The sequence below is a fragment of the Musa acuminata genome, chromosome BXJ1-7, assembly GCF_036884655.1.
Source record: "Musa acuminata AAA Group cultivar baxijiao chromosome BXJ1-7, Cavendish_Baxijiao_AAA, whole genome shotgun sequence".
NCBI lineage: Eukaryota > Viridiplantae > Streptophyta > Magnoliopsida > Zingiberales > Musaceae > Musa > Musa acuminata.
In genome coordinates, this window is record NC_088333.1 from 43,492,854 (window position 1) to 43,509,670 (window position 16,817).

Consider the following 16,817-nt stretch of genomic DNA (forward strand, 5'->3'; position numbering starts at 1 on the left):
ATTCTGTTAAGTTTTTGCCCTCGTCCAAAGTCATGTCAGTTCTTTGTGTAGACATTTATATTCTAGAGCAGTGCTATTTGTTGACTTTAGCATGCCCAATGGTTCCAACCTACTTTTATGATTTCTATTGAGGTTATTGGAGAATATGAATGTGCATTAGCACATGAGATTATAACATTACCACTGTGAACAATTTTTGGTTCTGATGAACATTTTGAACATGTACATCTAAGCTGCAACTTATCTGGTCCTTGAGGGCTGGTCACTAACTTCTCTGTGTCTCCACAAGCAGGATTATTAATTCCTTCAGTGGCCAGGACGAAGACTGAAGCATCTGTGTCCACTATACTGGTAAACAAATTCTTCCTCTTGTAACTCCTGAATTCTCATAAATGTTATAATTGCCCTAGTTTGCTCTTTTTTATATGCTTTTCATGAATTGTATTTGCACATTTTCTTCTTGTACACTGGTGTAATCCCAAATCAGAATTGGAAAAGGATCTGAATGATGATTAGATGAGTCTACTACCGCATTCTGTGTCAGTGGATTTATGCAGAAAAAAAAAGTTAATCATTTAGGTTATCTCATTAGGTCTAGTTGGTATCAACACAGGGACTCAAGCAGGAAAGGGCTACTTATTGGGTCGTCACTGGCCTAGACCTTGCGAGTACCATGTCGGGTTCTGATTATGAGATATGTTGATTCTTAACGAGGATGTAATATTCTGTTTAGTCTTATAATAGAAGTCAGATTTGGACAGACTCATAAGTCTCAGTTGAGTCTACCACTATTAACTTGGTTCGATCGTTTTGGACTATTGGTTCAAGTTTAATGAGACTAATGGATCAATTAGCTTATTAAATTGGGTCTGACATTTCTTTACTCGATAGTAAAGACGGATTAGGGAAGTTATTGGCGTTCCACATGACAAATGAGATAACTAACGTAGCCTCATCCAAAATAGATCTTTTTAGTCATGATTATCCACTTTAGTGTACTTTAACAGTTAGGTTATGTGCTCCATGTGGCCTTCCATAAAAACACTGGTCAATCCATTGCTGCTATTTTAGACTATTATGAAGTCAGATCTGATGAACGTATTGGAGTTAGCTGACTCCACTGTTTGATATAATGCCTTCTCGTGCGAGATGTGTGACTAAAAGATACTCAAGGAGTTGCACGAGCAATAATGTCATACTATACTGACATGGTATCTTTATGTCTTCACAAAGTGAATCGATAAGAATGTAGCCATGGTGACAGAATAAGGACAGGGTCACATCCAAACCCAACACCCTAATTCCCACTCCATTAGCAACTTATTCAACTGTCCAGAAGACTGGCGACCACTTTGTCTGCTTTAATCAATCAAATTGGTATGCCCATTGTGTGTTGTTTGGCATCCCTGTGTTGCTCCCTCATCTCTTCCAGTAAGATTCAAATCTTGATCCTTCTTGCCTGTTGGGGGCCTGACACAATGATGTATTTACAAGTGATAGAAAAGAAGCAACATCCTGTCATCCATCTTCATCTTCCTGTCTGTAACAAAAAGAGGTTGTAGTTTCTTTTGCCATCCAACTGTCCCCTGCTTCCAAATATCTGAAGACAGTAATCAGCTCGCTACCATCCTAGGAGAGGAAATGGGGTGATAGGATTGAGTCCCGGTCCTCCCTAACAAGTATATTAAACAGTACTTATGATATCCTCATTTAACTAGTAATCTGCATTGTTAGGTAAAGTTGTGGGGTGGACAAATGTTCATTTCACTGGATAAGTTTTCTTATGATATCCTCTTACAAAAGCTGGTCAAAAGGAGAGGATAGTGGCCTGTTCAAAGTGATCATTGCAGGTTACTCATCTCTTCAGTTACCCCAAATTTAAATTTGAGATGGGCATGATTTATGGGGAGCTTTGCTGTTACACTGGTGCTTTCTAAGTCTCTTCCACTTTCTCTCACGCATGCCTGTGTGTGCTCCCATGGCAGGACTGCCATGATTGAAGGGAAAGTTGGAAAGAAGAGCTGAGATAGAAATGGTTACCAAACATCCTAACTCTTGTCTTCTTGTGTCAGGTGGTAGCAGCGGAGTGTGCACGAGGAGATAGGTTCCGTTGTGTGATTTGGTTGGTTCCTCAGAGAAGGAAGGTCTTTGATTTCATGAACCAGACGGCGCCCTTTTTCCACTTGATGTGGACAAAGATTGATGTGCTTCCGTCACCAAGTCTCGGTCACTTGGCATCAGGTGCAACACCAAATTCGCGTGGAAAACATGTTGAGGTTGGCAACTCTGCATTGCTTCCCATCGTTCCCGACGGGAAGTTACTGCGTCACTCTCAGCCTTCGGCTCGAGCATCGCCAGTATGGTCAAAGACTACTAACTAAATGTGTTAAATGCGATGTGATGTAATGCTAATATTCTCAACCCAAAATGAGTTGTTGATCGATACCGTGTCGCAGGAGCAAACTTATCTTCGTTGCAGACCTTACTAGGGGGAATGATCCTCACTCTCAGCCTCAGGTTCTACACTGTCGACGCGAAGACATGCAAGTATAATTTAGTACAGAAAAAATAAAGACAAGAAAAAAAAAATACTTATAAATCTTAAACGATATTTAGACTTCAGTCTTGTCTTATAAGCTTAAATACTTAAATCTTCGATGGATTTATATATGTAGATGTTATTTATTTATAGAAATAAAATACAAGATTCCTTAATCTCTATAAATTTATTTAATTTTATTTAAAAATAAAATATTAATTTATGATCTCTTAAAATATATTTAAATTTATTAACATTCCCCCTTAAAATATACATTTAGAGATAAATGCCTCAAAGATCTTCAAATGGTTCTTTCAAAAGAGATATGATAAAAATATTTGTTACATTTTCTTTATTTTTAATCTTCATGACCTCAATAAATCCTTTTAAATATATTTTTTCAAATAAAATGATGTTCGATTTTAATATGCTTGGTTGACAAATTGAATTTGTAGTCAATTTTAAAATTGTCACCCTATAAAATAGTTGGTTTATTAATTTGATAGCATGCTTTCTCGATTAGACGTCTCAATCATATATATTCTTAAGCAGCAGGAAAGTCTTGTATTATACTTCGTTTGTAGAAAGAGAAATCGATTGTTATTTCTTACAATACTATGAGATGTAAGCAAAATCACATAAAAAGATATAGCTAAAAGTATATCTATGATTATCCCAAATCACCTCCCAATTTAATATGTATGTCCTTCTTATAGAATAATCCCAAATCAAAGATAAAATTCATATATTTTAAAATTTTCTTTGTTACATCAAGATGTGGCTACCTTGGAGATTGCATAAAATGACTTTAAAATGTAATATCTAATCTTATAATTGTTAAGTAAATGAAACTACCAATATGAGCATAGCTTATTTGAGAGATAAGTATACTTTCTTTTGCATTCATCACCTCCAAACCAAGAAAATATTAAGCTCTCCTAAAACTTTTATTTCAAATCAAAGAGAAAGAACAATAATGTATACGCTTTATTTCAAATCAAAGCTTTGAAATCTCTATTCTATCATTATGGATGATGATCATATCATCCAAGTATAAAAGAACAATAATGTATACGCTTTCGTGCTTTTTACTAAATAAGTTAGGATTTGAATAAGAAGAAAAATAATAATAGAAATATATGTATTGAATAATTTTTTTATACCATACTTAGGAGCTTGTTTTAACCCATAGAGAGCTTTCTTAAGCTTGCAAAGATAATTTGATTTAGAAATAAAAATATACTTAGATGGTTGTTCCATATAAATATCCTTTATCAATTTCACTATATAGGAATGTATTTTTCATATTAAGTTTCCAAAGCTTCTATTTAAGAGTAGCTAATAAAGTAATCACCATCTGTCATCTTGGCCATAGGATTAAATATTTTCTCATAATCTTCTCCATATTTCTGAGAAAACTCCCTTGCAATAAGTCTTATCTAACGATTTATACTTCCATCTGAGTTTGATATATATCCACCTTAGACTCATTTGCAAGTAATTAGATTTATATTTGTTTCTTCACTTTATCAATAATCCATTCATAGATTCTCACTTTATCATAGATTTACAAGTAATTAGTTTTATATTTATCAATAATCACTTTATTTTTATAAAAAATATTTTTCTTGATATAGCATAATTTGCCACACCTATAATACTTTTGCTTTGTACCATTGTTCGAAGAAGACTTTTGCTTATTGTTAGTATCATCCTTCTTCTCCTTATCGTTATCATTATCTTTTTTCTTATTTATGAAAAAGAACATCCGGTGATGTTGTTATTGCATTATCACTAATCACATTCTATAGATCCTCTCTTATGAGATAAGACTCCAAACAAGTCTTTTAGATCTTATAGTTAGACTGATTAAGAGGTTCAATACCAAATCCACCAACTCAACTGTAATATTCTATAATCGAAAAAGATTATCTTCTTCATCAAGAAGATCTTGAAATGCATATTATCATCCTTGTGGCTAGCCTATGATCAAATCAAATGAAAGAAGAAGAAACTAAGGCGAAAAAGAAAAACTATATTAAACTTCTCAAAAAAAAAAACACTTACTAATCTTGAATGACGCTTAGAGTTCGACCCTATAAGCTTGAATACTTGAGGCTTGGATGGATCTACACATGTAGATGTCATATATTTATATATGTGAAATATAAAAATCTTTAATTTCTACAACTATATTTAATTTTTATTTAAAAAAAATAAAATATTAATTTATAATCTTTAAAAAGATACTTTAGCTTCTTAACAATCGATATAGAATGCATCACCGAAATTAGTGAAAAAGGATGCATGTTGATATATCGTCAACCATGTGGTGTGAGTGCTACACATTGTGCCATGCCCACCAAGTAAATACGAGGCATGAATGCCAACGTATTATCCCTCCCCTCATTGAGTTATGTAACGTTAGTGAAACACGTTGCATGGTAGATCTAGGTTGAGAACCTCACGTAAACTTTCATTTATCGATCCTTACATGTTTAGAAGTGACCAATATTCTTTTAGATTATATATATATATATATATATATATATATATATATATATATATGATTTTTTGAAAAAATCTTAAATTTTAAATTTTTCTTGAAGAGCATCATCATTTCTAAAACATCCAAAATACTCTTCATTTTTAATATAATAAAAATATTTTCAATCAAAATCTAACTAGACTAAATAGTCAAACCTATTCGATATTAAACCAGATCAATTATTTTTATTATTAAACTAAAATTTCTCATAAATATAAATAATTAACCATATTATATCTATTGAAATCTTATAAAAAATATATTTTGTTATTTTAAGAAAGAACTTGACCATAAGTTATAGTGTTTTTGAACATGGTTACTTTTACTCACACCAGTACAAAAACATAAAACTAAGTTATCGTTTTTAATGGGATTTTCGATAGATATGTTAATGGTTTGAAAATAAAAAATGTAAAAACTTAACTCTTATTTCAATTTTAGGTTTTTAATAGGGTTTTGACAAGTTCATACGGATCCAATGGAAAAGGTGAGAGTCTATTTTTGGATGTCTAATCAATTGTATTTTTTAAACTAAAATAAAAGAGAAACATCTTTTCAGGAATTTGTCCTCTGTCATCGCCATTCTTTGTGTTCATTATTACGTTTGTGGCATGCAAGATCCCATTTTTGACCGATTAAAACATTATTCTTAGCTTATTGTAAAAGGCGTTTACATGAATGATAAGAAGCAATACAGTTTGTCTTTTATGACCATTCCACAAAAGCAAGGATTGTGCACAAAAGAAAAGAAATAATAAAAGATACTCTAAAGGTTCATATGAACTAAATGAGTTCTTGTTGGACTTTAATTAGAATCCTATATTAATATAATAAAAATATCATAAGACTCAGGTCAAGCAAGCAATAAAATCAATAAAATAAAACATCGGCAAGAAGGCAATAGATTTTAAGAGTGAACGAAATCCAAATTAAATAAATTATGTATATATATATATATATAAGAATCAATTAATTACTAATAGTTTTCTCTGGATCAAATATCAACAACTCTTGTCTCTTAAAATAGTTAAGTTTTTAATGTTCCAATAAATGGAGACATTTCTCAAAAATAAAAATAAAAAATATTCATCATCTAAAGCAAACATTATAAAGAAAAACTACGAAAACCATCGAATTTAAACCAATCATCTAATTTAAATCATCATCAATTAGGATTACTTTTGTCAATTATTTAAACTATGGTCCTAAATCTTGATAGATTTAGGGTAGAACTCATATAAGTTTCTTTTTAATAATTAATGAAATATTATTCTAGTCTTTTGACAAATCAATCGATCAGTTCAAAATGATTATCTATTTTCTTTTTTATTTATCCTAAAAATCTTATCATATTTATTAGCATTAATGGTAGCATGAATCATAACTTACATTGCAATTAGGGATGTAGTACGAAACCATGAGTTCATTGTCTAGATGGGGTGGATGAGACTGCAATAGTCGTAAGCAACATCTAGAAGCAAGTTCACATGGTTAGACTTGTTCTAAAGTAACGATATTTGTTTGCATCGATCCGTGCCTTATATCGTGGGAGTACCATTTTGAGAATCTATCCATGGATTATTGATAAAGTGAAGAAACAAATGTCATATCTTTCTAATATATGTATAATAATAAAAAAACATGACTCCATTAATATATAACACCGTGATTATTCTAGATACATCGAGATGTGTCATGTCATGTCATGTCGATAAAATTGAGTATATACTCATGATTTCATCACATAATTATATAAATAAATAAATATATAATTAAAATTTTTGATTGGACGGTAGAGGAATATATGACACCATTATTCTTCTATAGATAGATCATGATATATTGTGTCGGTATCGATAAAATTAAGTTTTTACTATGTATTTCATCATCAAGGTATGGAGAACATTAATTAGTTTAACTTTCGATATCAAAAAATAATAAATATTATTTCTCCTATTATATATTGATTCTATCGTTATCCTAGGCTTATCAGATGACATATCTTATGAGGGGGTATTATATAATCGTCAAGTTTTTTATTATAATGTTTCTTGACTTTTTCTAACTCATCATCGAATCGATTATAATATATAAGAGGCTTACCTCTAACCCCCCCCCCCCCCCCCCCCCCCCAAAGGGAAAAGGACCTACGTAGATTCTTGTAATCAAATGTAGTGCTTGCACAAAGGATCCGAGCCTCTCTCTCTCTTAGTGAGGGTACTCTTCATGAACGAAGAACCCCTTTCATTCATGAGAAGGGAACAACAACTCATAAAGAGAGTGAATAGGATGCATAGCTCAAAAAGGCACCTGATGATAACCTCTGATCTAAGCATCAAAGCTCAAAAGGTGCTATGTGATAGATAGTCTCTGACTTAAAAGATTTCCAATCAACTATCGATGCCCTCTTTCTATTTGTCTCGTAGATGAATCTTATCATTCAAGCTCAAGAACGGGATGATCGAACATGATCGGAATCCCTCACACAGTGCATAGGCCATGACTAGAACACAATTATATCAATAATCAACAACATACATACATACATTCGTACGTATGGTCGACTCTATAACACGTCATAATTCATATAAATTATTGTCATCTTCTATAGTTTGCCAAATTACATTGATAAAAATTAATCTTTTATATATTACCTGAAGGACAAAGAACACGATTATTTCCAGCCACATCATATATCTTCGTAACTTCTCACCGACACTTAATTCACACAACTCTGTAACTATTTGAATACATTGATTAGATTTCACTATAGCCCAAGGAAATGAGACTCCTATTAAAATATTATATATATATATATATATATATATAATCCACGTAATATTATTTCAATAAACAATGTAAATATTACGACATTAATTATCCAACGGAGCAGACATCTATCTCCCACTGATCTCCACAATCCTTCTATCGACTTCTTTTAGTAGGTGACGGAACCTGTCTGTTCCTATCGTGATCACAACATTGGGTTCTCTTTCTTGGATTGATACTGATGTGAGACCGACCACACGCACGTCTCTTCCCACTGGGAGCCCTCCTCCCAACATCAAATAATCTTTAAAGTTTAAGCTATGCATACATGTAAAATGTTCCTTAGACAATTCAACTCATTCGTGTCATGGCCTATCTCAAGCAGAGAAAAAGCCACTTGATACTTTCTCCATGTGAAACGGCAACCCATCTTTTCCACAAACTATAGGAGACGAAGGGAGAGGGACCTGTGAAAGCAAAGCTCCAACTCCCAAGAGATAGGGGAAGAGAGCAGCGCTCAGCCTTGTCTCCAATGTCCGGGTTCATAATAGACGAGCTCCCCCTCCTCCTTCTTCCTGCTCTGGTAGCCCTCTTCTTCTACGTCAACCTCGTCAGATGGAAGAGGCTGAAGAGGTTGAACCTCCCACCTGCCGGTAGCGGTTGGCCTTTCATCGGCGACACCTTCGCATACCTCAAGCCTCATCTGGCCACCTCCACTGGCCTGTTCATGGAGCAACACGTCTCCAGGTAACTCCACCGCACTAGATATTGCCTCGGATCCAGCCGATAACCATAGTGATGCTGTCCCTTAGGTACGGGAAGATCTATCGGTCTAATCTCTTCGGTGAGCCGACCATAGTCTCAGCCGACGCGGGCTTGAACCGCTTCATACTTCAGAACGAAGGGAAGCTGTTCCAGTGCAGTTACCCGAAGAGCATCGGAGGAATTCTCGGGAAGTGGTCGATGCTGGTTCAGGTGGGAGAAATGCACAGGGAGATGCGGATGATCTCTCTCAACTTCATGAGCAACGTGAGGCTCCGGTCGCAACTCTTGCCGGAGGTGGAGCGCCACACGCTGCTTGTGCTGCGGTCTTGGAGGGAGAATTCTCCTTTCTCTGCTCAGGAAGAAGCTAAGAAGGTATACATTCATGTCAATCAATCTTCAAGCATTTAGTTTGAGAATCCCTACTGATAGTGTCGGTCGCGTCCCTTAACACGCAGTTCACCTTCAATTTGATGGCCAAGAACATCATGAGCATGGACCCATGTGAACCTGAGACCGAGAAGCTGAGGCTGGAGTACATAACCTTCATGAAGGGTGTAGTATCAGCCCCTCTAAACTTCCCCGGAACTCCATACTGGAAGGCCTTAAGGGTACGCTACTCTTCACGGTCACAGCTCGGTTTCAATCATAATTAGCATTCCAAATGGAAAAGGAAAGAAAAGAAAATTACTAAGCCATGAGATACTAGCAATTCTGGAGATAATGTTATAGTTCTTGGCCCACAAAATGTACAATCTGTGAAATAATACCTGATGAGATATCTCCGAATTCGATTTCACACATGTTGTTTTCTTTACCATGCTGTAACATTGCATCCATCGCAGTCACGGTCAAACATCCTGAGGGTCATCGAGCAAAAGATGGAGCAGAGGATCCAGGAGAAGAGCGAGAGACAAGGAGGAGCAGAGGATCTCCTTGGATGGTCTTTAAAGGAGTCAAACCTGTCCAAAGAACAGATCCTCGATCTCTTGCTGAGCTTGCTCTTTGCTGGCCATGAGACCTCATCGATGGCCTTGGCTTTAGTTATCTTTTTCCTCGAAAGCTGCCCGAAAGCTGTTCGACAACTGCGGGTAGATCGCAAGTCTCACCATCTCTGCTTCAGTTTCTAAGTGGGAAGGTTTGGGTTTCGGCTGTTGACATATCTGCTGCTACTGATTAGGAAGAGCACAGCGAGATCGACCGAAAGAAGCAACGAGGAGAGGCTGGTCTAAACTGGGAAGACTACAAGCAAATGGAGTTCACCCGATGCGTAAGATCTCCGTACAACACACCAAAGAAGACTCCCATCTCTCTGTATTCTTATGATTCCTTCGATTTGTCTCGTGAATGAAGGTTATCAACGAGACCCTGCGGCTTGGCAACGTTGTAAGGTTCGTGCACAGAAAGGTTCTACAGGATTTGCAGTACAAAGGTACGTCGATTCATGCCTGCCATGTACGCCGTATGTATCATCGAGGGATCTGATTCGCCATGCACGAACTGACATATCTATCTTTGCCTTCGCTTGCAAAGGATACGACATCCCCTGCGGATGGAAAATTCTTCCGGTGTTTGCTGCGGTTCACTTGGACTCTTCTGTTTATGATCATCCTCATCAATTCAACCCATGGAGGTGGCAGGTAATTAGTCGCGCTCCTCTTAACTCTTTGGCGCTATGCATGTCTTCCTTCATTCGAAGGTAGCATCAAATGTGACCCAATCACTGTCCACTGATCTACATGTGTCGTTAACTGTGGCTCTGACAAAATTAGGTTCGATATACGTCTCTATATAAGATCATTCGTGGGGCGTGGTGGTGCGACCAAGATATCTTTTCATTTGTCTTGGCTGATGTGTTTGACCTCTACGATGGCGTTTAGTCAGACACGTACGTATGTCCTGTGTTTAGCGGATTGATCCATAATCTTTAGTGGATGGGGCAGTGTGACGGAATGAATGCGACGTGGTCCAAAGTCCTGTGGAGAAGGTGGATGATGGTTGCGTGCATGAGGGCGTGCGTGACTCGGCTCGTGCGCCGGACCCACGCTCAAGATTTGGCACCAGCATGATGTTCTACCTCGCAGCCACCTTGAGATTAAAATTAGACGTATAGTTGCATGGTTATTCTCTGATTTAGATGGAGCACAAACACACACACCCTCTCTCTCTCTCTCTACGTCTCAAATGCTCCATGAGAAGCGAGGAGGAAGAGGGAGGCGAAGAAAGGGGGCATGCATTTGTTTGCTACATGCTTGTCTAAGGAACTGCTTTCTTCTTCCTCTTCTTACCTTTGCCTTGTGCAGAACAACTCCTCCAGCGTGACGGCGGCGACGAACAACTTCATGGCTTACGGCGGTGGCCCCCGTCTCTGCGCGGGCTCCGAGCTCGCCAAGCTCGAGATGGCGGTCTTCTTGCACCACCTCGTACTGCGCTACAGGTGGGAGTTAGCCGAGCCGGATCAAGCGTTCGCGTTCCCCTTCGTGGAGTTCCGAAAGGGACTCCCCATAAAAGTCTACTCCATACATGACAGTCCTATGTGACATCTCAAGAGTCTTCTGTTTACATTTGAATACACGTACGAAGGAGCAGTAGTTATATATACGTGTGTGTATGTTCAAGCTCTGAATAAGGTTAATTGGTCACTTGGGTGCATAGTACAGATATAGGCAAATTGGTGGAGCAAGTTATCCAAGTTTTGAGAATTTAACATGATTAACAAATATTCCACCTTTTAGTCGTAGTGTCTAAACTTAGAGACGTTCGTATCATAATAATACCGTAAGAGATGCTTGGATGCTAATCACGTCATCATACTCATGCAGTCAAGTTAGTCTGCTCTTGACAAGAATGACATATAAACCAGCCATCGAGATCCTGACACCATTAACATCTCGATGGGAAACGTGGCCTTTGATGCTTGCATTGCCAAGTTGACCTTGATTTATGAGCAACTTCTTTTATCCGTATTAGGGAAAAGGAAAGTGATGACGTTGCCAACTCATCCTTTTCAAAATTGTCACCTAAGCAATAACATGAGCGGAGAAGCTCACACCCATCTTCTTCCGTGGTCGTCGACAGAGCACCGATCCATCCAACTCTACCCATCTCAGTCTCTCAAAAAGCTGACAACGAGGCTCATCTCTTCTTTCCTCTTTGTTAGAAACGTCCATTACGAGAAATCTGACATCTCTTACCGATCACAGTTCTAGAAAGACTCATACGACCGATGACAGAGAGCATTAATCCCCCGACAACGTGATTCGTTTTTTCTTTTTGATCGATTGACGCGAGAGGCCACTCTCTGTTTATCCCAAACGGACTCAAAATCCTAAGAAACAGTACCTTCATGATCGTTATTTTCTAACGCCACACTCAAAGAAGCGGGCTCATCAGTCGACGTTAACGAGCTCTTGACGACGTAAGGGGCACTCTAACCCGTTATTGACTTCAGTTGTTCGGGTATAAAAGTTAATCCCTAAAATTTAATAAGAGGATAACTAAATTAATCACTATTAAACTCCACTGAACTCTTTCCACACTTCGTTACTAAACTTAGGCATTGGAGGGGTCGGGTCAACAGTATCCCCTCGATGCTGACCGCTTATACAAGAACCTCGAAAAGACTAAGGAGCACCTTGGGATGACACCAAATCTTCTTGAACAAGTAAATAACACCTTGAGATTGCGCCAACTTGGTCTACTTCCCATTCATATCGCCCCCACTGACCCCCGTGGGTCCCTTGGATGGACTTATACTTTCGGGATGGAATTGAGTCATGCAAACTTTGTGGTCAACGGTATTAAGGTAATAATATTTTGACATTAGAAGGAGAACCCAACTGTCATAAGAACGTCCATCTACGAATCCTCTCAACGAGCGCTCTAGTTAGGAAATGCCACCCCCAACACAACTCCTTCGAGTAAAGAAGGCAGCTCAGAAAATAAAGGTACTCAAAATCTGGTTAGAGTATTATATGCATAGTGGAAGATCAGAAAAATAAAAAACTCAAAATTTTCAAAGAAAAATATTTTATCATCGTGCAACGATTAGTGTGTGAGAAATCGTAAAACCGAAAAATTTTATGCGTATCATATGAGATGTGTTATCTAGGGAGATCATATATCCTCGAAAGATCTTCGATCTATAGATGTCATCCTCTCTAGCAGTGATCCATACAACAGATGTGACGACAATGGTCATCAAATCACAACATAATCTTTCTCTACACATGCACCACAAGATTGTGCTATCTTTAAAAAGGGGTCAACTCTTTATGCTGTCTATATACCCCAAGCAAGGGTTGTTGGCTGAGGGGAACATATGAGACACCTATGACTAGTCTATGCTGCTAGTTATAGGTGCCCTGCAAGCCAATCACATGAGTGATGACACGCATGACACAATACATATTCTTTTTATTTATTATTTATTTAATATATTTTCACTTTATATTGTATGTTGCATATATTATGATATTCGTAGATCTATACAATGAGAATCGGATCGTGACGAGATCACGATAATAAGATTAATTTACCTTTAAACACATACCCTAAATAATCTCGATTATAAGTTGCTCGAAAGGGACATCGAGATAACCGGACAGATTAGTGTATTGTATACCCGTCCATACGATGGAGATGATTGATCTCATAGCTGCTTATGTGGGGACACTAGGGATACATTGCATATGCTCATTGGAGAATGAGTTCATTGATCAATCCGCTCACGAAATGTTGGATGGTTGATGATAACTCATTATTAGACAGCGATTTCATCGTCCCAATGGAGTATCCAGTCCTTAGACTTGAGACACCAGGGATGTCATGTATGAGTACTCTACTATTTGATACCGGACTTATAGGTTTGGAAGTTCCAAATCTAACACAACCAATCATCAGAATTGACAGCCAACCTTACAAGGGCAATTGAGTGTCGATAGAAGATCATCCGCTCTCAATATCACTAGAGTGTTCTTGCTTAGGCAAATCTCTGACCATGATTATTCGGATTGAGAGAGAAAGAGTTCTCTAGGAGAATCTGATTAAAGTGAGACTCAAGTAGATTTTGTTTGGGCCTAACAGCACCATGCTCGATATATGATCTTTAGGATATTATATTGATGAGGGACTTTAGATACATGATAACTAAGGACAAACATGTCAAATGGATTGGATTCCCTTGCATCATTTAAGGACTACGACATAATGGCTTAGTACATCCGTAGTCGATGAGTCGAGTGAATTATTATGGAGATAATAATTCACTGAGCGAGAATAAGTTCTAACAGGTATGACTCACAACCAGCTTGATATTGGGCTTAAAAGGTCACACACATATGATATGTGTTGCGATGAGTAGAGGTGCATATATGAGATATTCACTAGAGCCCTTGAATTATTGGATCTTATGGATAAGAGCTAATGAGATATTATTGGGTAAAGATTCATTAATCTGAGAAACATAAGTAGTTTGATAATGATCCAATACCCAATATGACAAAATCCATTAGGGTTAAGTTGATAGGGACCTCTATAAATATGAAGGAACCAAAAAGGCACAGGATATACCCTTTTTAGCTGCCACCTCCTACACTCCTCTCTCTCTCTTATCCTCAGGCAATAACCTTAGTTTGAGTGTGTGGACAGTAAGAACGATCGACCCCTTCTTGAGAGCGTGGTGCGCGTGGAAAGAAGGATTGTGTAGTAATTTAAGGAGCATCTTCACAGCGTTTGCCATATAGATCACTGCTAGAGAGGAGGACAATTGACCTCCTTCATCCTCTCCTATAAATATGTAAGTTTTTAGGGATATACGATCTCCCTAGACAACAGATCTTTCATATACACATAGTTTTTCGGTCTTGCGATTTTTTCATGCACCAATCTTCGCACGACGTTGAGAAACTATTTTCTATGAGAAATATAAGATTTTTTTTTGTTCTTCCACTACACATATGATGTTGCTCCAGGTTTCCCAACAATAGTATCAAAGTCATGTTACTCGTGTCAAATATTAGTTTTTAAACTACGTATGTTGTGTTATGTTATGTTGAATCACGTAGAATTATTTTTGTATGATTGCTCTAATTTTTTATCATAATTTTTAAATCTAGACTGCACCTATTTTCTCTATTAAAAGCTGTTTTAAAGAGGGCTTTTGACATCAAAATTGTTAACGCAAAAGGGGGAGAAAGGGCAACAACTATTGCTGCCCTATAGATTTGTTGAAGGCTGCTTGCTGTTGGGAAATCTGGGATGACATCACATGTGCATCAAAAGAATAGAAAATAAAATCCTATATTTCTACAAAAAAATTAGTATCTTGTCATCGTGCAAAGATTGGTGCTCAAAAACCCACGAAACCGAAAAACTTCACGTATAAGAAGATTTTGTTACCTAGGGAGATCATATATCCCTGAATTCTTATAGATCTGTAAGAGAGAATGAAGGAAGTCAACTATCCTTCTCTCTACTAGTGATCTATACGGTAGGGGCTACGAATACGCTCCTCAAATCATTACACAATCTTGCTCATTATGTGCACCATGCAATCAAGAAGAGGTGGCCCTTCTTGCTATCCATATGCCCCAAATAGGGTTTAGGGTTTCATCTTCTATGCTAACTTCCTTTATACAACTAGGGCACTTCGGTAATGTACACCTAAGTTGCTTCACTCCTCAGTTTGCATTGAATTGATGGTCATTCTTGCATCCACCATTCCACAAGTTAGCCCTTCGTTGAGTCCAATCTCTATATCGGCTCCAAGTGTGCCATTATTTGTTGTTATCTTAAGTTGCTTACTCATTTGATCTCGTAATACCTCCACCAACGCATTACCTTATATAAGATTATGTAATGACTCCTCACCGCTCGCTCGATCCGTTGAGTTTTGTGAAGTTATTGTTTTGAGGTACCCCTCAACATGTGCGGTCTGTTGCATATGATTTTCCCTTTAGAGCATGAAAACTTATCCTTCCTGGATATTTGTTTCATTAGAGCGACTTCTCTCTTTACATCTTTCCCTCTAAAAGTTTCATAGACCATTATCCTCTTATACTACTATGTCTTGTCGAATAAACTATGGATTATTTTGTCCTCACAAACGGACCTGCTAGATTATGACTCTTTGCCAATATAATCCCAACTACACCCCTAAAGACTAACAATATGTTAAACTTGCTGCATACTTTAACCTCCTTCAGACATATCCTTTTTATACAGAAGAGACTGTTTTAATGCTCCATGACACTAAGTTTTGATCGTCATGAGATTACCATGAATATTTCATCGTCCGTATATAAGCCCTTATATAGTTACTGAATTATTCGAGTTAGCAATTCCCTTCACTTCTGTGAGCTTTACACAACTATTTTGATTGCTAAGCAACCCATCTCACTTTGCACGGTCTCATCCTTTACCAAACGCCCCACTTGTCATGAGCACTATTAAGTTTGGTTACTAACGTTGAGTCATAACTCGAACTCAGTCATCTATCTCAACCTTTGTACACTATGCATTCTTCCAAGCTTGCTTATCCTTATGGTATCTCTCGCACGAAGGGTTGATCATTATTTTGAATGTCAATCTTAGATGTCCACTCTTCCGAGTGACCCTTTCTCTATATCTCCATGCCCATTTCCCCCAAACGATCAGACGTGCTGACTACCCTCAACACAATCCAATTAGATTTCTCACGTTTGCATGTTAAGTGTTTCTATGTGTGCTTGTCTCTCTCTGATACCAAATGTCACAAATTTAACTAGTTTTTCTTAAGTTGTGCGGCACTTTTATGTGTCCATCCGTAAAATCAACCACTTCAAAACCTCCTATAGTTTCTTAGGACTTACAAAAGAGAAAATGAGTTAAAGAAAATATTTCACTCAAAATCTACGATCAATCATTTTAGCAAATCCTTTATAACCAATACAAATTATAATCATAAACCTCGTAAGCTCTGAACGATCGCACAATAAAAAATTCAAAATGATTCACTATAAATTGAAATATCCACAAATGCCCGCTTGACATAATCTTCATTTACAAATCTAAAACGACTAAAACTAGACTACACAAAACCTCTCCGTACTATATAATATATGAATATAATCCTTTCAGTAAAATATGGCATTACAATAAATATCTTTTTGTCCGTCACATGATAATTTTGCTGAAAAAAAGATAAAAATTAAAATATCA

General features: G+C 37.1%; 1 protein-coding gene across 1 annotated transcript; it reads left to right on the top strand.

Moving 5' to 3' along the window:
- The first annotated feature begins 8,158 nt into the window (after positions 1 to 8,158).
- On the top strand, positions 8,159 to 11,260 carry LOC135679622 (cholesterol 22-monohydroxylase CYP90B52-like). The gene is made up of 8 exons (XM_065193585.1): positions 8,159 to 8,603; positions 8,669 to 8,993; positions 9,077 to 9,229; positions 9,464 to 9,709; positions 9,799 to 9,888; positions 9,972 to 10,050; positions 10,152 to 10,258; positions 10,922 to 11,260. Exons 1-8 carry the CDS (start codon positions 8,389 to 8,391, stop codon positions 11,156 to 11,158), a joined length of 1,452 nt encoding a protein of 483 aa, XP_065049657.1. The 5' UTR covers positions 8,159 to 8,388; the 3' UTR covers positions 11,159 to 11,260.
- The last annotated feature ends 5,557 nt before the right edge of the window (positions 11,261 to 16,817 follow it).

Coding starts and splice junctions, on each gene's coding strand:
- LOC135679622 (XM_065193585.1), top strand. CDS start 8,389: ATGTCCGGGTTCATAATAGACGAGCTCCCCCTCCTCCTTCTTCCTGCT. Junction 8,604..8,668: donor ATGGAGCAACACGTCTCCAG/GTAACTCCACCG, acceptor GCTGTCCCTTAG/GTACGGGAAGATCTATCGGT. Junction 9,710..9,798: donor AAGCTGTTCGACAACTGCGG/GTAGATCGCAAG, acceptor GCTACTGATTAG/GAAGAGCACAGCGAGATCGA.